This window comes from Scyliorhinus canicula, chromosome 7, assembly GCF_902713615.1.
Source record: "Scyliorhinus canicula chromosome 7, sScyCan1.1, whole genome shotgun sequence".
NCBI classification, from domain to species: domain Eukaryota; kingdom Metazoa; phylum Chordata; class Chondrichthyes; order Carcharhiniformes; family Scyliorhinidae; genus Scyliorhinus; species Scyliorhinus canicula.
Window position 1 is genome coordinate 180,387,503 of NC_052152.1, and position 27,181 is coordinate 180,414,683.

The 27,181-nt window shown below is 46.4% G+C and overlaps 1 protein-coding gene across 6 annotated transcripts in view; it reads left to right on the forward strand.

The window, feature by feature from the left end:
• Nucleotides 1–27,181, forward strand: part of LOC119969596 (DNA (cytosine-5)-methyltransferase 3B-like) — a 307,538-nt gene that overhangs the window by 176,113 nt on the left and 104,244 nt on the right. For all 6 annotated transcript variants that reach the window (XM_038803415.1, XM_038803412.1, XM_038803414.1 and 3 more), the window contains 5 exons: nucleotides 1,117–1,275; nucleotides 8,196–8,303; nucleotides 17,409–17,550; nucleotides 18,317–18,436; nucleotides 18,525–18,569. In XM_038803415.1, the coding sequence (XP_038659343.1) occupies nucleotides 1,117–1,275; nucleotides 8,196–8,303; nucleotides 17,409–17,550; nucleotides 18,317–18,436; nucleotides 18,525–18,569 (574 nt within the window). The remainder of the gene's footprint in view (nucleotides 1–1,116; nucleotides 1,276–8,195; nucleotides 8,304–17,408; nucleotides 17,551–18,316; nucleotides 18,437–18,524; nucleotides 18,570–27,181) is intronic.

Sequence of the window (27,181 nt, forward strand, 5' to 3'; positions counted from 1 at the left end):
CGTGAGTCGCGTTGAATAACCAGGTGTTTCTTGGCACTGCGAGTGCCAGGAAACAAGCAGCTTAACCCGCTCGCTCGGGACTTTGTTCCCTTTTGGGAGAAACGTGTCCAAGAGGTTTGAAATCTGTGTTTGGGAATATTTTAAAATGAAATCCAATATTTGCCAAAAATTGCCAATTGACTAGTCTTCTGCATAACAGAAAATCAGGGGGTACATTGTAATTCACCATTATGCAACATCTTTATTCTGTTTGAGAGCAAAGAATTTAATATTCTTCCTTGTCGGGTTTGGTAGCAGGGGGGTATTTCATCGACTTGGATGGGGACCCTGCCTCTTCCTCGATTAAGTCCATAGTGGAAAGCCTTGTAGACACGGGCAGGGGCTCATCCCGTCACCTCTGGTATTCATCCAGTGGCAAGGAGGGGACTAGCCATGTTGGAAGCCCGAAAAGCATGCCCTGTAGGGGTTGCTTGTGAACTTCCAGATATTTTCTCATTCAAGGACACCAGGTGCTTGATTGAGAGATTTGCCATTGGGAAGGCTGAAGACTCGCTGAGAACGAGTCCCCTACCCTTTCTTCCAGCATGCTTCTCTGCAACCCCCATCGTACAATCCCCCTCCAGCCATCACTCACTTGTGACTTGAGTCCTGAAACGTGCATTACCAGCAGCAACTAACACCTCCCTAATGACGTACTGCGGAGTGATGAAGAGCTACTGGTCCCTTATTGGCTGACAGCTCTCGCCAGTCCTTAATCCAGGAGAAAGCCTGACGCTGCCTGATTGGCACTTAATGTGACATGCCTTCCTGGAAAGAGGTGATGCAGAGCTTTCACTAGCTCCTTAGCTGGCGGGCAAGACCTCCGTCAACTCCATTAAATTCTGGCATATGGGCCAGTGCAAAGTAGAATCCCGTGTAATAGTCATTACAAGTGGGAGATCCAGCAAAATCTTTCATTCTCAACTCTATGGGCACCCTCTCCTTCCTTGTCAAACATTTGAAAGCGACTCGTTTATTGTTATAAATGCTTTGATGTAATTGGGTAATTATAAGAAACTATTGGAAAATTTTGTGGGTTTATAATTGCATTGATGATAAATATTTTTCTGTCTTCAGGATGGCAAAGGTTATGGCATTGGGGAGCTGGTTTGGGGGAAGATCAAGGGATTCTCATGGTGGCCAGCAATAGTCGTTTCCTGGCGTACACCTGCAAGAAGACAAGCTGCATCAGGAATGAGATGGCTTCAGTGGTTTGGAGATGGCAAGTTCTCAGAGGTAAATGCAAAATAGGAGATAAAGGTGAAGCAAAATTTCAGAATAATTTGACATATTTACATAATTTTCCTAATGATCAGACAGTAGAATTTCAGGTTTGGTGAAATTCACATACAAACACATGAAATAGTTGTAATTGTTCATGTGTACAGTATTTTTATGCAGATGTTGACAAACTAAAGAAAAAGAGGTTAAAGCCTCGTGAAACAGTACACATGGGAATATAATGTGTTCATATATGAATTTTGCCAAGCGGATGTTCTACCCTAACGGCCTTGATTTTACTTGAACTTGGTTGCATTTGCATCTTCTACCTTGGGACTGTTCATTGTGTTGTCAAATTATTTTGACTATTATTAATTAAATTCTATTCGTGTTGCTTTCTATTGTTTTTTGAATAATGCATATAGTATATTTATGAAGAATTCATCTCCTTTTATGAGCAATGCAGAGTCTGAAAGTTAATAATTTCTAATACAGAACACAAAATATATTTAACGCATTAACTATTCCAATTTTGAATCACTCACCAAATTCACACACAGCTGTATGATGATCTCAACAAGTGAAAACTAGACTTCTCAGCAGTAAATTTCATAAATGGTGAGAATTATTTTAGCAGTCTTAATCTTGTTAGGGATATATGTATTTATCTCTTACGCCTGGCATACATCTGCCATACTCTATACTTCACGTGCTGAAGTGTCAAAACTATGTTAGCAAGGACTTATCGATTCTTGCTTTTTTTCCTTCTAATCTTGGTGATTGCCTTCTAATTGATCTTGGGTTATGTTTAACCTCAGAATGTGCCATTTTGCTGCTATGAAATCTCATGTTCTTGGAGGGATATTGTACAGAGCTCCCTTTTGGCAACAGTTATGTATATCATATTCCCATCCTTAAAAAATTGCATATCGTTTTTCTTCATTTATTCATGGGATGTGGGTGCCATTAGAGAGGCCAGCATTTATTGCCCATCCCTAATTGTCCTTGAGGAGGTGATGGTACGCTACCTTCTTAACCATTGCAGTCTGTGTGTTAAAAATACTTACATGTGCTGCTATGATTATGATCCAATGATAATGAAGGAATAGTGGTATATTTCCAAGTCTCAATCTGAATGGTTCATTGGTCTTCCCATACATCTGCTGACCTTCAAGAAGTAGTGGTGGAGGTCATGGGTTCGGAGGTGTTGCCGAAGAAGCCTTGGTGAATTGCTGCAGTACATCTTGGTGAATTGCTGCATTACATCTTGTAAATGGTACACACTGTCATCACTGTGCACCAGTGATGGAGTTAATGGCAGTTTAAGATGGTGGATAGTGTGCTTTGTCCTGCATTAAGCTTCTTGAGTGTTGTTTGAGTGGCGCTCATCCAGCGAACAGAAGAGTCTTCCATCGCATTCCTGGCAAGTGGGAAGTATTCTGTTACATTCCATCACAGTATTGACTTGTAGACGCTGGAACAGCGTCGGGGAGTCAGGAGGTAAGGCACTCAACCGCAGAGCAACTTTCACTTCCTATAAACAACGTCATGGGAGATACATTAGTAAACTGGTCCCTTATTTAATATATACCTATTTAAAGGGAACCATTGCTGTTTGAGTCATCAAATATTCTACATTTTATACACAGTAAAGGACACAGGGATTTCATTAAGAAACTCTGGGCATGAAATTCCAATAGGGTCCTGTGTAGAAGCCCAGCAGAAACTCCTGGACGGTGGCTGAAAATGCAACAAGCTGTTGACCCCATTTTCTTTAGGGCCTTCTAGTCCTCCTAAATTCATATAGTGTGAATTTGGGCACTACGGATCCTGGTTTAGAACAAAAATGGCACCTGATGCCCATGCGGATGTTTTTGGGGCAAGTTACGCCAGTTGCCATAAGAGTGAGGGTAAAATGATCAGATGTTGGAAGCATGCAGAACAGGCAGATTAATGGCGGAGCAGACTGGATGTGCCGAATGGCCTACTTCTGCTTCTACATCTTATTACGACGTCAATCAGCATGTAAAGATGAACTGGTGCCAGTGATGCCGTTTTAGAGTTCAATGCTCCCGCCCTCTCATAACCTTGACCAGCTGAATGTGCATTTAGCAAAAGGAAAAACTTCACCCAATTGCAACCCCCCACTCCACCCACTCGTCCAATTTAAAGCGATCATCAGCTACCCACAGATTAGTTGCTCACTGATTTCTTCTGGCAGTTGCTTTGATTCTGTTTGTCTACAGTTGTTTAATGCCTAGAAGGAATGGGGTGATGGTACTTTTCAGATTTCAAGCACTATGCACAAACTAGTTCCTAGATATGAGTGCGTTAGTCAAAATTTCCCTTGGAATACAGCATGGCTCAGAGAATGAGCAGAGACCACAGAGGAAACTGCTAGTAGAGGGAGATGGACATGAGGGAGAAGGGCCATCTACAGGATGCTATATCCACCCAGGTTGTTGAGGAACTAATCCTCCTACCTGAACCTCAGCATAGAACAACGAGTAAGGTGTCAGGGCTTCAATAAGACACGTCAATAAAATCAGCCACTTGCTGCAGCCACAAGTGTAACCACAGAGTAAGGAAAGGACTGGAGTGTGAAGATATCATGCTGATAACATTTATGTGTCTGACTCTTCTCAATCTGGGGCTGTAAATGTTTGCAACATCTTGCAGATTGCTGCTCGCAAACACTAACACTCTCTATTCATTGAGAGCTAACTACATTTAATTCTTTTTGGCAGAGTGAGCACAAACATTGCTTTACAAGTACCACATGTCAACTCTAACCTAAACCAGAAAACCAAAAAGAAATTCCGCTCGCTCAATGTTCAACTGCTGTGTGATAAAAAGCGGAGAATAAATCGGGTCAATGCCTAGTTTACTGGCAGCAGTCATTATGCGTATACCACGTATAACTTGTGCTTACATTGCACCGTAATGTAATAAAACGCCATAAGGCATTTCACAGGGTCAATGTAACACCAAGCCACATAATGAGAATTTAGGTCAGATGATCAAAAGATTGGTTGAAGAGGTAGTTTTGAAGTAGTGTCTTAAAGGAGGAAAGCTACGTGGAGAGGTTTAGGGAGAGAATTCGAGAACTTAGAGCCCAGCCAACTGAAGGCACTGATGCAAATGATGAAGCAATTAATATCAGGGATGCTGAAAGAGTTTGAGTTAGCATGCTCAATCCACCTAACCTGCACATCTTTGTACTGTGGGAGGAAACCGGAGCACCTGGAGAAAACTCATTCAGACACAGGGAGAACATGAGAGCTCCATATAGTCAGTCACCCAAGACCGGAATTGAACCCAGATCCTTGGTGCTGTGAGGCAGCAGTGCTAACCACTGTGCCAGCACGCCACTCCACCTTTGGGTCGAATATGACACCAAGACTGTGAACCACCAGGTTCAACCTCAGAGAGCTACTGGGAGAGGGATGGCGTTTGGGTACTAAGCAGCAAAGCTTGTGATGGGGGCCAAAACAGTGACTTTGCGACAAGCGTTCTGCAGCAGTCCACTAAACTAGCTATATTTGAGCTACCATAGCAAGTCGGAGGATGGGGACTGGGTGACAAGGGTTGATGACATAGTTTGCAATCAAAGCATATGTGCGCAGCATGCATACAACAAGATCTGTGCTATCATAAGTGATGATGGAGCTGGTCATTGATTCCATGTTGGAAAAATGGGCTACCAGCTCTGTGCAATGCCCTATTTCAGGTTGGTGCTGGACTCCTCCATCTTCTTGACATCGATTGCAGACTTTCTGACAGGATTCCTAATGCAGCAAGAACTTAGTTGAGCAAACCGATTGTATTTTTTGTAGGCAGCCCAATGAAAGTCCTCAGCTGGGTTTCTGTAGGAGAACCCGTGAGTGACCTAGTCACCTTGTGAGCTTGCATTTGCATTATCCTTGCCTCCCCTGTCTTGTCCTGTCTGCAGACAATTTGTCCCAGCCCACCTCTATTCCACCTTCTATATTGTGTGGGTATGAGTGGAGGAGCCAGTGGCTGCAAGAGTGAAATTGATTGATGGTGCTCCAGATGGGCGGCACAGTAGAGCAGTGGTTAGCACTGTCGCTTCACAGAGCCAGGGACCCAGTTCGATTTTGGCTTGGGTCACTGTCTGTGTGGAGTATAGACGTTCTCCCCGTGTCTGCGTGGGTTTTCTCCGGGTGCTCTGGTTTCCTCCCCACAGGTCTGGAAAGACGTGCTTGTTAGGTGAATTGGACATTCTGAATTCTCCCTCAGTGTACCGAAACAGGCGCCGTAGTGCGGCGACTAGGGGATTTTGACAGTAACTTCATTGCAGTGTTAATGTCAGCCTACTTGTGACAACAATAAAGATTATTGTTATCATCACTGCCTTTTTGTTGATCCTCCAGTGCAACCTGGCCAGAAAAACACATGTGTACGGTTGTGGTGTGGACTGAGAATGAGTAACAGATGCATACTTATATCATCTGCAGCTTGTAAATCGGAAGTTGTGTGGGATGAGAGGGAGGTGAGATAAAGGAACTTGAAATATGAGGGGTAGCATCACTTTGATGGTTTCAGCCACTTTTCTGGCTATAGACTGATCAATAGCATCCCAATAATGGTCTGCGCCTTCTCCTCCATAGAGTGCAGGACTTACAGGTGAACCTTTATTAGCTTCTGCTGCCTCTTGTTGTGCGTTACCTTGTCCTGAAAGAGGGAGAGAAGACTGTCAGTGAGTTACGTGCTATTTGTTTGACTGATGCTGCATTGTGGTTGAATAATTGACAGTATGTGCAAGTTTGTATGAAGCTTGCAGCAGTGCTATGTGTGTAAGGATGCATGCTGCATTTGGATTTTAGGCATGAAACCTGATAGAAATAGTTGGGAAGTGAGTGCTGGTAGCATGATTAATTGAGCCATGCGTGAAGCTCGTGATGTAGATGATAGCATATGGCATTTGAAGATGCATTCACTGACCGTGACAACTTGTGTGAGATTATTGAAATTCTTGTGGCATTGTATCCCTGTGCTTGGGGCTTGACTCCTGGCATTGACATTCATGGTTATCTGCTCCCATTGACTTCTATGCATGTATCTGAAGGACCTTCTGGTCCCTGTACTCCATATCCTCCACCAAGCCTCCAGTACAGCATTTGAAAACTTTAAAGCCCACGCTCTCCCATATTGTGCCATTGTGTCAGATTCTTGCCTCTGATGAAGAATCATATTAGATTCGAAACATTAACTGTGTTTCTCTCTCTCCACAGATGCTGCCAGACCTGCTGAGTTTTTCCAGCATTTCCTGTTTTTATGTCAGATTTCCAGCATCTGCAGTGATTTGCTTTTATTCATTTCTTTCATAACTTCCTGCAGCTGTTCCAGCCACAATGCACCCACACCCTCTTCTTCCCACCCCCACCCACCACGTCAAAAGCTAGCTTTAAGCATTGCCAGCCAGCTTTAAAAGTGTCAGCTACTGTCAGTACTTGCCCCATTTCAGTGGTCGAGCCTCTCAACAGTGCAGCTAACACTGGCAGGATGTGGAATCATGGAAAATAGTTGGCAGCGTGAAGCTGGCATGCTGCTAGTGTTGTATGGACAGGTTAAACAGGAACAGGTTAATTGTGTATTGCAATCCAGGCACCTATTCTTTTTTTTTTAAATAATTTTTATTGAAAAATTTTGAATTTATGCAACAACGACGAGCCATAATAAAATACCAAAAATAGCAATAATATTAGCAATCATAAACATTCGCCCCACCTCCATGAACACAGCATTTTAACAACAATGCAAATTAACACAATATTAAGTAACATATTAGAAACAACATTTTCTAATGGGAACCCCCCCCCCCCCCCCCCCGGGTTGCTGCTGCTATTGACCAAGGTACCTATCTTTGAGCCAGGAAGTCCAGAAAAGGCTGCCATCATTTACAGAACCCTTGTATTGATCCTCTCAGGGCAAATTTGACACGTTCCAATTTTATAAATCCTGCCATGTCACTGATCCAGGTCTCCACACTTGGGGGCCTCGCAGCCTTCCACTGTAGCAAGATCCTTCGTCGGGCTACTAGGGACGCAAAGGCCAGGACACCGGCCTCTTTCGCCTCCTGCACTCCCGGCTCTACCGCAACTCCAAAAAGGCACCTATTCTTAAGGGCTACTCAATTTAGCACTCATCGATTTATTGAACAGTGGAGCACAGAAGGTGGATTTCAATAGGTTGAGTCAGCGTGAATTTTTATGAAGAGCAATCAAGTTAGTCTCACTGCTCTACTCTTTGTCTATAGCTCTGAAATGTATTCCTCCTTCAATTATTAATTCAATTCTACATTGAAGGTTACCATTGAATTGATGCCCACCGCCCTACCAGGCAGTCCATTTTAAACCCTAACCACTCATTGCTTAAATAAAGGTTTTTCTTCTGCTGCGTCTGGTTCTTTTGCCAAGCACCTTGAATCTGTTCTCTCCGGTTATTGATTGACCCTTTGGCCATTGTAAATGGTTTCTCTTTATTTACTCTATCTAAACCCTCCATGATTTTAAATACCCCCATCATAGCCTCTGCTCCATTGCAATATTCCAGCTGGCAGTTTGGGTTCGGTGCTGCTGATGCACCTTTGCTGCCATGATGCACCTGTCCTGACCCTGCCACTAACTCCACTTCTTCAATATGGGGCAGGCTCATCATTCTTCCAAGACAGCAGACATACACCCACTGACTCCTGATTCACTGGAGTCAGTGGAATTTAAACCCCTATTTGACAATATTTGTTGAATGCAAGGCCTTGCTTTGTACGGCTTTACTCCAAAACCAATGGCATTTTGCAATTGGATTATGGGCTAAAATGTAAGATTGTCCTAAAAACCTGCAATGTTTGGCAGGTACAGACTTTTTCTGAATGGATTGGGTTATTAACATTTTCATATTTTCTTGTTTTCAAGGTTTCGGCAGACAAGCTTGTTCCTCTCACTGCAATTAGTCAGTATTTTCACACTTCTGCATTTAACAAGTTGATCTCTTACAAGAGAGCCGTGTTCCAGGCTTTGGAGGTAATTGCATTTGTTAAAGTGAGACAGCAATTGTTGTATTTGTAATGATGGGGACTAATTCTGAAATCTTTTTCATCCCTAAATGGTTGGTTTGATTCCCCAATTGATTGACCCCAGTGTGGAGCAGAACCTTCATACAATGCTGATCAGAAAATCCCCATCATTCTCCATACACTTGAGCTAGAAATTGAGGAACTGTGAGCACAGTTTCTTGTTTTCAGTGCTTAATTGGGAATGAGCTGTGGTACCTTCTGAAAAAACAAGATTATGGGTTAATTCAGAGGCTCTGTGCCCCTAGTTTCCAATGAGTTTTTTTGAAACAAAATAGTTATATTAAAACGTTTTATTAAATTGGCTGTTAATTTTCAATTCCTTTTAAAGAAACACCTTGGGCGGGATTCTCCCGCACTTGGCGGGATGACCCGACGCTGGCGGCAAGAGTGGCGCTAACTACTCCGGTGTTGGGCCTCCCAGAAGTTGTGGAATCCTCTGCACTTCCGGGGGCTAGGCCAGCACACGGAGGGGTTGGCACCGCGCCAACTGCCGGCGAAGGGCCGGCGCGAGTTGGCGCATGCGCAGGACTGCCGGCGTATTCTGCCCCATGCGCAGAACCGCCGCCGTGTTTCCTGCACATGCGCAGGGGGTTTCTTCTCCGCACCGGCTATGGCTAGAGCCTTACAGAGGCCATCGCGGAGGGAAAGAATGCCCCCATGGCACAGGCCCGCCCGCAGATCGGTGGGCCCTGATCACAGGCCAGGCCACCGTGCCCCCCCCCCCGGCCAGATCCCCCCGCGCCCCCCTGAGGACCCTGCTAGATGGCCGACAAGCCAGGTCCCGTCGGGATAGACCATGTCTATTTCACACCGGCGGAACTGGCCGAAAATGGGTGACCGCTCGGCCCATTGGGGCTCGAAGAATTGCCGGGGGGCCGCTGCCAATGGCCCCCGATCAGCGCGGCGTGATCCCCGACCCCGCCCGAAAACTGGTGCTGGAGAATTCGACGGCGGAGCGGATTCACGCCGCCCCCCGGCGATTCTCCAACACGGCGGGGGATCGGAGAATCCCGCCCCTTGCCTCTGTAATCTGACAGTCTGGTGAAGTTCAGAATTTGTCATTTGCAAATGCACTTTCCAACAAGAGTGTCTACTTATCAGTTTTGTTCAAATGGATTAGCTGCTGCTTGTCAATAAATTAACCTCAATCTTCTGCAGAAGAGATCAATTTATATGTATATGACAGTGTGTCACATCATCATAGTCCCCTTTTCCCACCAGATCAATAGATTATTTGAATGCTCTGGAAGCCTTTGAGAGTTGGAAAATTAAGGAGACATAATGAAGAGGAGAACTTGCCTTTATATTCTGGCTTTCACGTCCCCAAGCCTTTCACTGCTAAATAATTATTTTGAAGAGTAGTGTATGTAGTTCCAGTGTAGGAAAAGCAGCTTTCAATTTAAGCACAGCAAAATCACACAAGCTCCAGTAGGATAATGTCCAAATAACTGTTATAAAACAAGAACTTGCATTTTATAGTGTCTTTAGGATAATAAAACATCTCAATGTGCTTCACAGACATATTATAGAACATAATTTGATACCACGCCACTGAAAGATAGATATAGTGGGCTGTGTGGACCAAATATTTGATCAAGGAGGAAGGTTTTAAGAAGTGATTTAAGGAAAGAGAGGTGGAGAGCTCAAGGCGAGGCAGCTGAACACACAGGCACCAATAGAAGAGCAATTAAAATCAGAGTGCTGAATAGATCAGAATTGGATGAGAACAGAGCCCTCCAGAGACTGAAGGATATTTCTGAAAGAGGGAGGTGCAAGGTTACAAAGCAGGTTGAAAATAAGGCTGAAAATTTTAAAATCAAGGTTTTGCATGACCAGGAGCCAATCTGAGTATTAGGGAGACTGGTGAGTGGGGCCTGGTGCAGGCTAGGACATAGGCACCAGATATTGGCACGGTCTCGAGATGCAGAGAGTACCACGTGAGAGACCACCATGAGTGCTCTGGAATAATCGAGTCGAGAAGTAATGAAGATATGGATTAGGGTTTCAGCAGCATATGAACTCAGGCAAGATGGAGTCCAGGTGATGTTACAGAGATGAAAATAGGCAATCCTAGTGATGGTGCAAATGTGTGGTGGGGCTGATCTTGGGGTCAAAATTAAACATCAACTTTAGGAACAGTTTATAAGCCAACCTCAGAAGGTTGCCAAGAGGGAAATGGTTAGCAGTAAAGGAACAAAGTTTGTGATGGGGAACAAAAACAGTGGCACTGTTTCGCTAATATTTAATTGAAGGAAATTTCTCCTCATCCAATGCAGGATGTCAGACAAGCATTCACACAATCTAGAGAAGGAGGAAAGGTAGAGCTGGTACCATCAGTGTACATATAGAAACTGACACATTGGCAATATAGTATTAAGGTGTTCTGGACTGTAATTGTTGGTGTGAGACTGGGGAAACCGTACCATCTACATTACTGTATAATGTTGAGTCACATGGAAGTAATGATGAATCTCAGATAATGATATCCCCTAGTCCGCATGTATCCTGTATATATGTATATAGCTATGTGTTATAGAATCTGCACAGTGCAGAAGGAGGCCATTCGATCCATCGAGCCTGCAACAAGCCTTGGAAAAGAGTACCCAACCTACCCCCTTAACGCAGTAACCCCAGCTAACCTTTTGGACACTGAGGGGCAATTTAGCATGGCCATCCACCTAATTGCACATCTTTGGACTGTGGGAGGAAACCGGAGCACCCGGAGGAAACCCACGCAGACACGGGGAGAAGGTGCAAACTCCACATAGACAATCATCCGAGGCTGGAATTGAACCCGGATCCCTGGTGCTGTGAGGCGGCAGTGCTAACCACTGTGTCTCCGTGCCGCCCATGAATAAACAGTTGTTGTTCAACTATACAAGCCTCTAGATCTCTTCATGGGACAACATACAATATGGTGGCAGCAGATGAAGGACCTCAAAATCCCGAAGAGTGAATAAGTAAAGAAACGCATTTTGACTTAGAGAGGTGCATCTACCTTGAATACACAGCTGGAGATCATCTATGACGTTCCATTACAAATATGGAGGCTGAACAGCTGAAGAAACATCCACTGTGGAGTATAAAAGGACTCCAGCAGAGCACGTGGAGGTCTATTGTGAACATGATCGAAAACAGAGTCAAAGAAACTAGCCGGATCGAAAGAAGGTGAACAAACTCCAGAAAAAGGTTGGAATCAGCTTTTAAATTTGGCACAATAATTTCCAAACCAATTGTTTATTGAGTGCGGCTTGAAGAACTCTACAGCCCCGGTCCAGAATCAGTGCCTTAACACGTGGCAACTGTGCATCAATGGAAAAAGACTTAAAGAGAAGTCAGAGCAAAAAGTCAGCTTCAATTCAAATCTCCAAGCTCAGGAAATAAATTAACTGGTCAAAAAGCTCTGTACAAAATATTTTCTGCAGAATTGCTGAAACTTAAAATGATTCAGTAACTGTGACTGGAGCTTGCCAAATCCCAAAATATGCGGAAAGAAAGAACAAATAAATTAAAGCTGTACTCCCCTGTGCTGAAAACAGCCAGGGATGGTAAATTTACACTGCCGGACCAATTAAGGCAGGCAGAAGGGCCATACCAGATACAAATTTGGCAGTATGGGGAAGAAGATTCGGCTTGAATAAGAAAACATAGTGGACCCAATAGGCACGGCATAATTGCTAGACAAGGAATGAATGAACCTTGCGATAACTTTGAAGAGGTTATGAAGTCTTTTAAAATTCCTAAAAGAGACTGAATTGCACTCGGAGTGGCCAATCATAATCTTCTGGATGTACAAGAATCTAAAGAAGATTTGACTTTGGAAAAAGCCACCCAAGTTGTCAGGCAGTTGGGTGTTTGCCAGAAAACTGGGGCGGGATTCTCCCCTACCCGGCGGGGCAGGGATTCCCGGCGGGACAGAGTGGCGTGAACCACTCCGGCGTCAGGCCGCCCCAAAGGTGCAGAATCCTCCTTACCTTTAGGGGCTAGGCCTGCCCCAGAGCAGTTGGCGCCCCACCAGCTGGCATGGAAGGCCTTTGGCACCACGCCAGCCGGGGCCCAAGGGACTCCGCCGGACGGCGGAAGTTCGCGCATACGCGGGAGTGTCAGCTGATGTCATCCCTGCGCATGCGCAGTGGGACTGGTCTCCTACGCATCGGCCATCGCAGAGGCTGATGGCCACTGCGGAGGGGAAAGAGTGCCCCCATGGCACAGGCCCGCCCGCGGATCGGTGGGCCCTGATCGCGACCCAGGCCACCGTGGGGGCACCCCCCCCGGGGCCAGTTCACCCCGCGCCCCCGCCAGGACCCCGAAGCGCGCCCTCGCCGCCTGGTCCCGCCGGTAAGGGACGTGATTCAATTCATGCCGGCGGGTCCAGGATACAACCAGCGGGACTTTGGCCCATCACGGGCCGGAGAATCGCCGGGGGGGAGCCCGGTGCGGCGCGATTCCCGCTCCCGCGAATATCCGGTGCTAGAGAATTCGGCGGCCGGCGTGGGTGGGATTCACGCCGGCCCCCAGCCATTCTCCGACCCGGAAGGGGGTCGGGGAATCCCGCCCCTGATCTATTTTGCTTGCCAAAGTTAAACCATGGCACAGAGCAAGCCACCAACAGTCCAACTCATAAAGCAACAAAAGGGCAAGGAGAATCCAGGGAAAGCAATGCCCAATGCCCAAGGTGACAGACTATGACAACACTGTGGCACCACACAACCTCATAGGTGTGAGCAGTGTTCAGCATTCACTGTGCAATACTTTCACTGCAACTGCCTGGAACATTTTGGAAAGATTTGTAAGTCCAAAACCTCAAGATGTCCGGAGGATTCCAAATGTCCATGAGATAGATGAGCCACACCAAGAAGAAATCCAATAGTGCTATTTGGGAGAAATCAAGGATCCTAGATTCACATTTTGGAATGCTGACTATCTTTAAATGGTCACCTCAAGAAGTTAAAGTTAGACACAGGAGCTATTGTGATTGCACCACAGAAAATATTGTACCCGCTGATAAAGCAAGTACAACAGTGTTCAGGACTGAAAGGGTTAATATGCAACTGTGTAAACAGTCCAGTCCATATTATCATGTTGAGAGTCACATGGGCATAGTAGAATGGAGTGGTGAATATGGTAGATGTTGGCATGAAGATAGCAGTTTCCTATATATATGTATATAGTTATTTGTTATTAATGAACAGTTATTGTTCAACCATACAAGCCTCTTAACCCCTTCCTGAGAGATATAAAACCATGCAACAGACAAGATTTACAGGTCTTGCCAAAATCAGGGCCTGATACTGCCCCCGGTTGACATGCCAGATTTTTGTGGCGCGCTCCCCCCTCCATGGTGCAGACAATTTTGCAGAGGCGGTTTTGGGCCGGCAGGGCTGATGAAGATCTTTGTTGACAGTAGGTAAAGAAGGACATTTAGAATTTTTCATCCCGTCTCTAGTTTTCTGAAGTATTAGGGGCAGTTTAATTGCCTGGTGGTGGGTGCGCAATGGTTGGCAACGGTGTCAGTGCTCCAGGCAAGTTAAGAGGCTCACTCTGTCTGCCTGGGTTCGAGACCATCCACAGGCCTTTCTGTGAAGAATTTCCTCCCCATTCCCCACTAGAGTAGTGATAAAGCTGCAGAACTATCTTTTATTTAAAGTTTTAATAAAGTTGGAGATAGTCTGCCTGCATGTTGAACTACCCTTTCTGTTACTATCCATCCATTGCAGGCTGCTGTTTCCACTCAAGCTGAAAGGCCTCTGATTGGTACAAGAGCTCATCTGTTGACCTTAATTAGACAGGAAACGTGTCTCTGCCAATAAGTGGTTGGCCTCTGTGAAAATTCCAAAGAATGACCTTTTCCCTGGACCAAGTTTAGGAACCAGAAACAGTCGCAATTCCTGTTTCCTGACCCTGGAGGAAAATTCAAAACCATAATTTTGGAAGATGTGTCTGAGGGCAGCATGTATGTGGGAAAAAGGAGGGACATAAAGGATAAATCCTTAGCCAACTCCAAAGATGACTGTATGAGAAAGTAGGAAGAGAAACCATTGCGGGTTATTGTCCAGCCATGACAGGATACATACGAATAAAACCACAAAGTACCAAACAGTACTACCAAACTAAATGACAGTGGAGAAACATTGGAGTTGAATTTCATGTTCAGCCATGTTAAGAGCCTGAATGCCGGTCGGAGGAGAATGAGCCAGCACAGTTTACCTTTGTCACAGTCAATTAGGATATCATTTGTGACTTTTGATAGTATGAGGCGGGCAGAAAATGATTGGAGGGATTCAAACAAGGAATTCTGAGAAGGATGGGTGCATATTTGGGAGACAAGAATGCCTTCAAAGATTTTGAAGAAGAAAGGGACTTTGGAGATTGGGCAGTAATTTGCAACTTTGGTTTTATGAGGAGAACGACGATGATGGAAGATTTGAAGCAAAGAGGAACAGGATCTGTAGAAAGAGAAATGTTAATAATGTCAGCTAACATAGGAACCAGGAATAGAAGGAATTAGTACAAGGGCGGCACGATAGCACTGTGGTTAGCACTGTTGCTTCACAGCACCAGGGACCCGGTTTCAATTCCGGGCTTGGGTCACTGCCTTTGCGGAGTCTGCACTTATGAACATGATGAGCTTGGAGGAGGCATATGGGGAGTTAGGAGAGAAAGATGTGAATTCAGAGTAAGGGTACTCGAACCTGAGTAAATCTTAGAGGAAGTTAAGCTTGATGAGTTAAAAAAGGAGCTAGAGAGACAATAGGGGCAGCTAATTAGACGGTCTTGATTTCTGGAACATTAAGGTCCACAAGCTTAACACTTAGAAGAAATGTTAATACATTTTCAATTGGTTACACATCCACTGAAAGAGCAAAGCGAGAGTAGCTCCAGAATAACATTTGTACAGTAGTGTTCCACTGCAAGATTTCAGGGCCACTGCATCAAATTCAATGTATAGCTTGTAGGGAGGCACTGCAGGGAGGGGCTGGTTTAGCACACTGCGCTAATTCACTGGCTTTTAAAGCAGACCAAGGCAGGCCAGCAGCATGGTTCAATTCCCGTACCAGACTCCCCGAACAGACGCCGGAATGTGGCGACTCGGGGCTTTTCACAGTAACTTCATTGAAGCCTACTCGTGACAATAAGCGATTTTCATAAACAGATTCTGATCAATGGCCAAGTATTTTTATCAAGTATATGTCGGAAATTTTTGAAGCGAGGTCACAACATAGCTAAGAATTTGCAGAAAAGTGCTTCTTTATGTTCACAATTCTGAATTCATGGTCTTCTAAAGATAGATCGCCTCAAGATAGCAGTGCAAGCAAAAACCTCTCAATTTTAAAAATAGATGTACCCCAAGTTTTTGCCTGCCAAATATAGACTATCTAGTCTTTCTCCCGATGTCTACTGACCGGCTGTAAACTTGCGGCTATTTTCTGTTTTTGTTTCAGAGTACATTTTATAGTTTTCACCCTAGTTAATTTTATATGCAAAGCTTCTGCTAGTGTAGCTGAAATGAAAATCTGATCAGAGGAAATTTTACAGCAAGAGCCTTTAAGTATTCTTTTAAAATTCCACATGTGGCTTTGATTTTCCTTTTGGAGAGTCAGTAGTGAGAGCTTACAGCTGAAATCTGACTATCCAGAGTTCCCATATAAATCAATTTTCTACTCTAAATATGTGAGCTTATATTGGGTGCTGCCAGAAATAAAATCTTATAGAATAACTGCAAGTTTAGAAGGAGTGTGCCGAGTAAAGGTTTTTAACATTTGTGGTTTCCATTGTTTTCTAAATTGAAATTAAAATTAAACAAGAAATGTGAGGCTTAAAATTAATTTAATGAAAAGTTGCCTTTCAGATTGTTCTCATAGAATTTACAGTGCAGAAGGAGGCCACTCGGCCCAATGAGTCTGCACCGGCCCTTGGAAAGAGCATCCCGCTTATGCCCAAACGCCCAACCTATCCCTGTAACCCAGTAACCCCACCATACCTTTTTAGACACTAAGGGTAATTTAGCATGGCCAATCCACCTAACATCTCATCTTTGGACTGTGGGAGGAAACCGAAGCACCCGGTGGACACCCATGCAGACACCGGGAGAACGTGCAGACTCCGCACAGACAGTGACCCAAACCAGGAATTTAACCTGGGACCCTGGAGCTGTGAAGCAACTGTGCTAACCATTGTGCTACCGTGCTGTCCAAATTACTTGGTAGGTGACTGTCAGGTGAAAGAAAATTACAGTGGTCATGGCTGAATCTTGTAATTACACCTTACAAGAAAGTGGGAAGAGTGACATTGCTGAATGTCTGAGGAAAGGTGGACAACTTGCTCTCTCGGCTCCTGAAGTAATTGTTCACGAAAATCTAAAAATGGAAGGGGAAGATAAAGAAGAATGTTTAGACTTTGCACCTTATGACATGACCTCAAGGTGCATTGGATGTCTCTCTAGTGGATATATTATTGGTCCTGCTTGTACATTTTCACCAAATAGGCATATTACAGACAAGAGGGGAGGGACTCTCTGTTTCTGAGAGTAAATGTTGACGCCAGGGCAGAAATCGTGGACTTCCGTGACAGCAAAACTGACACCGAACCTGGATCGATTCTGTAACAGTGGAGGGGCTACTACCGACGCCATGTGGAACACAATCAATTCCAGTGAAAAATGGTGCGGGATTCTCCGGATCCGTGATTGACAGTCGGGAGGCTAACAAGCTGCAGCCGCATATACACACTTCACTCGCCACACACACCATCCCAGCCAACAAGATGGCACTGGTTGTGCTGGAGTGCCCATACAGCTGAGGGGTCGGTTGGGGCCAGTTGCTGAAGAAATTAAGGATCTAAGAAATGCATCCACCTCCCATTGTTATTGCTTTGCGGGTCAGTTGTGTAATGTGGCTGCTGTCATGGTCAGGATTCATTAGTGACACCAAAGAAATCGGATAGGGTATTTTGTTGCTACTTCACCATTTCATAATATTCTAAAGATAAATCAAAAGAGCTCCAAGATGTGATAATTTATTCTATACCTAATATAAAATATTAACTCTTACAGATCGCCAGTAGCAGATCTGGAATTCCATTCCCCTCCAATGACCGGGGAACCTTGGAGGAACAGATTAAGCCAATGCTTGACTGGGCATTTGGTGGTTTTCAACCAAAGGGCTACGAGGGAATTAAGCCAAAAAAGAACGCAGGTAATTGACAACAAAAAGAATTTGTTTGATAATCAACCTTCCAACAACAGGCAGGCAATTAAAGGGCTGGCAGCTCTTCAGTCCCAGCAGCACCACTGGAAATTGTGGCCACTGTTGAGACTACCTAGCTGGGAGAAACAACACGGACACCACCTCGCAAGCAATTAAATGGGACCATGGTTGCTGGGACCTGCAAGATTGGCCCCGATGAGGGGGTGGAAGGGTGGGTGATTGCTGTTTATGCGGGGGGGTGGCCCTGCTAGGTCTCACCTGTCACCATCATCAAGGATCAGGAACAAATTAACAGCAGCTGCTGGCTGACAAAACTGACCACATAATTACGCCCTCCAAAATTATACTCCATATTAAAAAAATACACTAATTGCTATTGAACAATTAGGCGTAAAAGTTGGTTTGTGGTCTTTCTGATATTTGCATCACTAATAAATTGGTAGTTGTAGTTGAGTGGTGATTTCTGCTATTTGATCCACTAAGTGAACTCTTGCGTGCTAACTCAAAATATATTCCTGTTTGTCACAAATTGCAATCACAACTAGGGATTGGTTCAAGGTATGAATTAGGATTCAGAAGATGAACATAAATCATGAATCGCTCAGTCAGAGTTTTGCTGCATAATTTATTATAGTTACTCGTTCCTTGTATAACAGAAAGTAGCAGTTAATTTATCTTTTGGTTTGATTTTGCACAATGTATGTTTGCATACAGTGCTGTACGTTTCACATCTATTCTTCTATCTGTTGGACAGAAAATGCAGGTGAAAACCCCATAGAGGTCTATGTGCCTGAGTACTATCCTCCTACAAAAAAACAGAAAACGAGCTTATACAAAAGCAAAGAAGGGATAGAAGAGGAACACCGGGGGAGAGGTAAGTAATATTTTCAACTAAGGTAAACTGCTCAATGCATTATTAGCGGGTCAAAGAACTAATAGTTTTTTTTTCATTTGCTCTGCAGAAAATATTTTTGTTCAAGTTACAGCAAACAATAAAAGCATTGAAGGTAAAATTGATCTTACTTTTATTAACTGCTCTTAAATGCAACGTCTTGCAGTTTGCTCAAATGATAGCTTTGGTACTACACAGGTAGATTGACAATTTCACAATTAATGTTGTAAGCAGGATGTGTTCCCATTAAACATTTTGCAGTAGATTGGAATCATAAATATAGCATAGGCATATTCCTGTATGAAAGCTCACAGGAGCAACCCAACCATCATTAGAAAACTCTGAATTAGTACATTTGAGAGCTGTTCTATTGGAAGGTTCACTCATAGTTTTGTGTTTAAATTCAGTAAAGTAGTTACATAGCAATCAAATTGCTTCATGAAAGCTTTGTGGGACAGGCTGGACACAGATTTTTCAGCCTTAGTACGGAAATGCATTTCTGTAGAATACCAGGTGGTTGCACTGGGCGGAAAACTTTTCGATTTTTTTTGGCTGTGTCAACTTGGGCAGGAAAAATGAGTGTAGTAGGCCAGCTGCACTACTGGCTTTTCCCGCCATGCACTTGGTAAAAGGCAGGTCATGTGACATCATACTGGTGGGGCAGGCTAAATCAGAGTCCGTTACACCAGCAACTTAGGCTCTTAAAAGATCGTGGCGTGTTTTTTAAAGATGTCCAAAAATTTAAAATAGAAAAAGGAACACCTCATGGACAACTGCCACCCCCCCCATTCCCCCCCCCCCCCAACCCACCCACCCTAGACAAGGAATCTGAACCCCCCACCCTAGACAAGGAATCTGAACCCCCCACCCTAGACAAGGAATCGGAACCGCTCCCTCCCCACAGAACCCCTGGCAGCTCCCCCACAGAACCCTCCCAGCACTACCTCCTCAGTTCCAGGAGGTACTGCCCAAGCATGACTCTGCCCCCTAGGGGCTGTACTCAATTGTGCACCTTCGACGGGTTCTTTTTGCCAGACGCACATCCTGGAGAACCTTTTGTGATTCACACCGTGAAAGGACAGTTCAACATGGGAGGACAATCAAGCCAGATAACGAGATTTTAAGTTAATGCAAATGGTGACCCCTCTCCTATGGCGGATTTAAAGACCACGTTGCGCTTAAGCAAGAGCACTTCGAGGCAGTTAAATCGCAGGAGAGGCCAAAATCGCGAACCCACCAGGTGCCGATCTGTTTGCGATCTAACCGGCTCACTCCTGTTGGCAAAATCAGTATCCCACCTCAGCGTGGCGAGAAACCAATAATCACCACTTAAGTCCAATCTCCACACAATTAACCGGAGTGACCCCCTATCTAACAGTTCCCCGTGATCTAATGGCCTCTCCAGCAAGTGGGTACGTGGGCGCTGATTTTTTAAAATGTGAAGCTGGTGGAAGAGCTGTGGTGGAGACCCGAGGATGTGATTAGCCAGCTTCGGTTCCGGGCAGTGAGCCTGGGGCTCTGAGCTTGCTGCCCCGATGCTCGGAGAGCGGGTGAGGGATCCCCAGCCGGCCAGTCTCAGTCAGTATAGGCCGCCATTGGGAGGTGCCCATGGGATTGGCTGGGGGGGGGGGGGGGAGTGTTCAGATGGTTGTTGGAGCACCTGCAGCTCAGCCATGCCAACCCCTGGATTGTGTGGTCCTGTTCTGGGGGCAATCCCAGCCTCTGCCTGCCTGCCCCACAGACTATCCATAACTCCCACTGACCGTGGAGGCCTCTGGCCATGCGGCTGATAGGGATTTGGCAATCGTTGTTAAGTGAGCACTTCACAGTCCTAAGTGGATCCCCATGAGTAGGTGCCATGTAATGTGGGAGTTATTGCCTAGCATCCCAATCAGACCATGATGCCTGGATACTGTGCCTGAACACTGCACGAGGCAACACCATGGACGCAGCAGCCAACATCCGAACACCCAGAGGCTGGGCCCCAGCACCAGGAATACTTTGGCGACAAGAGGGTGGGTGTGTGCTCTGGGGAGGGGACCAGTCCACGGTCCAGGTAACATTACGTGGGAGTGTCTTGGGTACAGAGTGGAGGGTCCGGTGAGCAAGACCTGCCTCTGCTGCCAGGTATATGGGCAGGGCATGGAGGGTGGGGGAAGAACCATCTAGGACCTCCGTGTCTGGGGAGATGGGGCAAAAGGGATTGGTGCTCAGTCTGGATGGGATTGGTGCTCAGCATGCATTGGTGGAAGAAAGTGCCAGAGGCGCCATATTGGTTGAGGTCAACATTTTTTAATTGAAAGTATATCCCCAACTGCCCCAATCCCCCGATGGAGCTGCCCCCCCCCTCCCCCCCCCCAACAAAGCATCTAACCCCGCCTTACCCCCTCTACCTCAGTGTGCTATCAGTCATCCTCGACCTGCTTAGCCTTCCATGCTCTACCGCTGCTTCTAGGTGTGCCCCCAGAATGCACATCATAGGTGGATGCAGCCTGGTGTTTACCACGTCCTATGGCTTTCGATCCCCTGACAGGCATCCTCTGGGGCCAGAAGTTACCGGCGCACTTGCCGGTGGCACATGCCGGGATGCTGCCTCTAAGACTCACTGCTAGGGTGTGTCTCAAGGGAGCAGGTGGCCTCTGTCGCCACTCTATAGGGTGGCTCCGTATTGGCATCCAGCGCCCCTCCTCCCGGTAAATGCCCCTAGGCCATGGGTTTCACCTTGGGATGGATGGACAGCTCAATCAAGCCCCAGTTGCCCCTGCGTCATCTGGCTCTGCCGGCCCTAGCAGCTCCCCAATGTCTGCAGCACAGTGCCGACGCCCTCCGCGATGCTCCTCAGTGACTGGGACATGCTCTAGAGGGGTACGCAATACCCACCTGCAACTGGACATGTCTCTAGCGACTGGGACATTCTCTGCAGTGCCTCGGCTATGCCCATGTGAGAATGGGACATGTCCCACAGCGCCTCAGCTGTGCCCAGATGGGGCTGGGAGATCTCTCCTAGCGACCGGGAAGTTCCCTGGAGGGCCTCGGTGATGTCCACCTGAGACTTGGACATGCCCTGCGGCGCCTCATCAAGGTCTGTGTGAGACTGGGTCACATCCCCGTGACTGGGGCATGGTGTCGAGCCACGGCTGTCTCCAACTTCGCCACTCATCCTGCTGACATCATGCACCAGGCTCTCCATTGCGGTTGCCTCTCTACTTGCCCCCCCCCCCCACCAATACGGGCCATGCATACGAGCAGTATTGGCCATGGTGCCATGCATTGCCGGCGCCATCTCTTGCGCCCGTAGCCTCTGGGGCTCCTCCAATCAGCTATGGACCTGCTGGAGGGTCGGTGACATCCCCCTCTGAATCCCACAGTCACACCCTATCGTCTGCATCAGCTCCAGGTAAACCTGGTCCAGAGGCTCAACATCTGACTGAGAGCCAGTTGGGTCCTGGGATCCGACTGCTGTCTTTCCTGGACGTTCCTGCCTCCACCCAATGTGCATCAGCAACTATGTGGAGCTCACCAGAATGTGCCCCAGAAGCCTGACCACTACCGTTGCCCATCGAGGTGTGTGTCACTGCAGTGGTAGAGGTTGGGGGTGACAGCTGTGACGCTACAAAGGTGGTTTCCTTGGAGCTCTCTTCTGAGGTGTTCACATTGGAGGGTGAGATGGGTAGTGCCGTCAGATGGTGATCCTGCGGGAGAATAACCACGTGGTGAGTGGGAGGGATGGATCAGTCTACATGGCATTAACAACTCACGTGCAACAGGTCATCTGGGTGGGGGCCAGTATATCCTCACCTCTGCGCGATACGCCGACCTCTACCTTAGTTACTGATCTGTCCTCGGCCATCCCCGTGATGCCTAGGGCCTGGTCCTCCTAGGGTGTTAGGACTCGGATGCCCTCTCCTGCCTGTTGTGGGCCAACATCTGCGGGACACAGAGGGGGCATCGCTAGCCGCATGCAGGGGTTGGGAGGGGGGAGGGGGTAGCTCAGGTGTGGTGAGTGTGTGGTGGGAGGGGGGGGAGGGAGGCAGCCCGTATTGGTGGGGTGCAAGTAGAGAGTATCCGGGGAGTGGGGATCCGGTGTCTGGTGCCAACTAACCCATACAGCCTGGCGGAGATCATTGATCTTCTTGCGGTACTGGGTGCCGGTCCTCCTGGTCACACACCTCGAGCTGATAGCCACTGCCACTTCCTTCCGGGTGGAACTGGCTGCCCTTTGACTGACCCTCCCAGATCCTCGGGGAAACAGGGTATCCCATCTGGCCTCTACCCCATCCAGTAATCTGCCCAGCTTTGCATCTCCGAATCGTGGGCCTGGTCTTCTCGGTGGCATGGCTGCGAGCTGCATGGGGGTGACTGTGCAGGATGGGTTTAAGTGCTGTTCTCCCTTGTTGAGTAGGGGCATCGCCTGCAGTCCTGGTGTATCAGCCGACTGGACCATAATTTGTGGTGTGAAGCCCATGGTGTCTCATTAACTACACCCAATAGCTTTTTATAGTGGTGACAGTCTCGCCGGCCGAGCGTCGGTCAGCTCACGGCAGTTCCCGCTCACGAGCACACTTAGAAACCTTTTGGTTAAATCGCCCCTTAAAGTCAAGATCCCCTCATTGGCAGGGACAATTGAATGGGGAATCCCAGTGGCATAATAGCTGTTTTGAGTCTTCTGCTGGAATCTCCACCCCTCCACTGTTCCTGCCTCCCGAAAATGAGGGCAGAAAATGCCACACAGGTCAAATAATTCAAATATTCTGGGTGCTGTTGCAGAACGTGGCACATTGTGCAGTGACTACTACTGCAATGCATCGAATAGGTGTTGTGGGGCATGCTAAAAGGAACCGTTTAACAAAGGGTAGCTCTATTTGTAGGAGTGCGCCACACAACTATAAATAGTGCAAATTTTCAGAGGGGACTTTATGACGTGTCCATTGGGATGGATGCTGAACATATGTGTAGTTTAGATGCAGTAGGAGAATTATGAGGCTTACTATTTGTTGACCAAATGGTCACATGAGAACGTGATGACGCGGCTGCGTACGAGGTCAAGTGGCGGGAACATGGGAGTCATCCCCAGGGCATCGGGCAGAGCTCAAGTAGTGTATGTAAATGATGAGCTTAGAAAGAAACTCCCTTTGTTGGAGGTCCTTGATGTTAATGATTTGAGGAACCCACAACATTGCACATGGAGTCGGGAGTTTGCAGTATGGCATAAGGACTTTGCCCACTCATCTTTGATGTAAACATTATGAATAGTTTGTAAAGTTCCAGAAGGAATGGCACTCTCTGACAAGTCGAAAAAGGTACAGACATTTTCCCTATTAAACCTAGTGGGCTCTGAGGCTGTTGAAAAGTTTGAGCCTTTATTTTCCAGCCAGAGGAGGAGAAAGAAGACCGCTGGATAATCCTGAAACACAAGGAGCAGTCCATCTTTAAGGCATCGGTACATTAGTTGTCCATGTACAAAAATTGAAATAGCAAAATAACAGAAATTTAAAGCTGAAAAAGGGGACAGACGGAGATTAAACAGGAGGATCCTTGCAACGCATTAACCTGAATAAAGCCTAAAAAAATTAGGTCAAGAAAAGTGTGAGTTATGTTTAAGTATGGGGGTGACGGGCTAATCATTGTCCTGCATTCTATGGTTTCAAATAGTTATTTTAATGAAAAACATGACCATTCTCTTAATAAACCTGTTTGAGTGGTACAGCTACAGCATGGTGTTATGATCCCTCTCCAGACCTCGGGAAGGTCCAGTTAGTGACCAATAACTATTTGTTTAAAGTAGATAGAAATTGAGATTCAAGACACTTGCTTTTCGAATAAGGCCACAAGATTCCATGGGTTTTGAACAAACAGAAACAAACTTTACTGTACAAGTTCAAAAAGATAAAACAATTTACAATATGTATCTGATACTCTAATATTCAGGGTAAGAATGAGGTAGTTGTAAATCAACATACAAACTGTGGTAGGACACACCACACTACAGACTAAATGACAGATGCAGCCAAGACAAAGTCCTTAGATTTCTCAAGAAATCACCCAGATATTAGTCCCATTGTCAGTCAGCCAATTTCACTGAAACTTTGTCTTTCTCATGAAGGTTCCCAATTGCCACAGTTGGGGGGGGGGGGGGGGGGGAATTTTCCCTTCTCTTTTTTGGGGGGTGGGATGAGTGGGAGATCCCAAGGGAATCCCAAAACGCAATCTGCACGAGATTTCTTGTTTTGACTGTCTCTGACCCCTACATGATGAGAAGCCTGACATAGAACATACAGTGCAGAAGGAGGCCATTCAGCTCATCGAGTCTGCACCGACCCACTTAAGCCCTCACTTCCACTCTATCCCCATAACCCAATAACCCCATCTAACCTTTTTGGTCACTAAGGGTAATTGATCATGGCCAATCCACCTAACCTTCATGTCTTTGGACTGTGTGAGGAAACTGGAGCACCCGGAGGAAACCCACGCAGACATGGGGAGAACGTGCAGACTCCGCACAGACAGTGACCCAGCGGGGAATCAAACCTGGGACCCTGGCGCTGTGAAGCCGCAGTGCTATCCACTTGTGTTACCGTGTTGCTCCATTCCAATTTGAATGTATTTAAATATTATTATCGGAATAATCTTACCCCACTCCAGTTAGAATGCCCACCCTTCAAAAAGGGTGTCCCAATCTTTTACAGACTAAGTTGCTAAGCCCTTCCTGCCAGTATGATATTATGGGATCTACCCCATAACGTTTCTTTCTCTAAGTGCCTACAGATATTGTGGAGGAAGCTGCCATTGAGGCTGGCGTCTTTCACACCGTTTTTCTGCCCACTGTGCCACCCTGCCAAAAAATTAGAAAATTGAGAAAATTCCACCCTTTGATGATCCTACCTTAAAATTCTGTCCAAATGTCTCTTCCATTCGGATGGCTTTAACAACGGCCAACCTCACAGGGTTTCAGTCTCGCCTCCCGAGATTGCGAAAGTGTGAGGAGAAGGTTCACTTAGCTGGTGGAGTACATTAGATGATTGCATCAGATAATTCATCTTTTTCCTGCACTGCAGGGTCCCATTAGCATTGCTCTCCCTGTCAACCTCACCCCAGGCCGGTGTGGTTCAATGGGTGGACCTCCTGCTCCCATCCCTTGGAAAGAAAACCACCTGGGCGGAAGTATCTGATAATGGGGCTATGTCCCTGTGTTTGCGAGTAAACGGGCGCGAGTCACTCTGGACTTACCTGGAGAAAGTCCAAAGTGATTCTCCGTTTTGCAAGGCCCCGGAGTACTTCTCGCAGCTCCGGCTGCTAATACCAGGCCCTGCACTCCCAGCCTGAGGTTCGCACATGCACGCGGCAGCCACGCGCAACATGGCGGACCCACAGAATATAGGCTCCCCCCCCCCGAGAATATAGGCCCCCCCAAGATTGCGCGCGCCCGCTGATCGGTGGCCCCCGATTGCGAGTCTGGCTGTCATGGAGGCCCCCCCGGTGACAGATTCCCCTGCCACCCCCACCACCAGGGCAGCCGTGGACTGAGTCCGCAGCCGCCACTCCGAGTGCCCGCCAAGTGGAACCATGAGTGAACCACGCCGGCGGGAACCTGGCCAGTTGCCGGCAGAGAATTGCCACGGAGGCCTCTTTCAATGGCCCCGACCGGCGCCGTGTCGACCACGCGATTGGCGGCGATTCACCGGAGAATCGTGGGAGCGGCGTCAGACCTGATCACGGGTCTGACGCCCATTCTACGCCCCCACGCCGAGCGCGATTGCGGTGCCGAGGCTCAGAGAATCCCGGCCCCTGTCTTTCCTGCTTGGCCTGGAGTAGAATCACGAGGGTGGTCTTGCTGAATGTGCAAAGGATTTATTTATTTTTGGTGCCATTCTGAACCTGAGTTAGCAATCCCCCTGGCCTGTGGTGAGAATCCATTGTCGAGAAAATTGTCTTAATTCTGCACATTTCACATTCAAGTTTGTTTTAAAGATAACTTTACTAATAAAACTATAGTAAAAAGAGGTTAAAAAAATCCACAATAATTCAGGGTTGTGTCTATTTTAATTTAGGTTTGATTCTCCGTTGATACATAAATCAAACACATATATTTGTTATATATGTTAATTGTGCATTAAGCCAGAGAAACTTGGTAGTTTGCCAAGTATTTGGCTAGAAATGCTGAATTTTCATTTTGTGGTTCCAAATGGTTTTTATTTTTGGAATTTTTTTTTTAAAAGGCTCTTCAAGAAAAAAATATTTCCAACCCTTGCTCTAGAAGTACACAAGAATGGTTTAGTGATTAATCTCACAATTCCCCACAGTGGAGAAGTACTTTGCTGCCACCTGGCATCTCCCAGAGTGATTGAACTGCGATCGTAAACTCAGCAGTATAGAGTTTTTGCAATGTTGTGCAATTTCATCACAAAGTGCCTGGTACTGATACTTTGTGCTCGAACATGCTTGAATCTTCACTTTAATTTCAAATTAATCATTAATGGTTGTCTTCTTGATCAAGGCTTGGATCTGTAGTCAGTGGATTGACATACTGGTGCACAATCTGAACAGACTTTATGCACCAGTTTTCAGTAGATATTCTCCCTCTTCAGGTACCATGTCCTGACAGGGCATTGGTGACCATGGACCTCTGTGTTAATCTTGTTCTGGAGACGTGGATCATCTCTGTCGGTGGTACATTCACCCAGTTTGTGAGGCTCTGTAAGATGATTGTTCTTTGTCTGCCTTGATCTC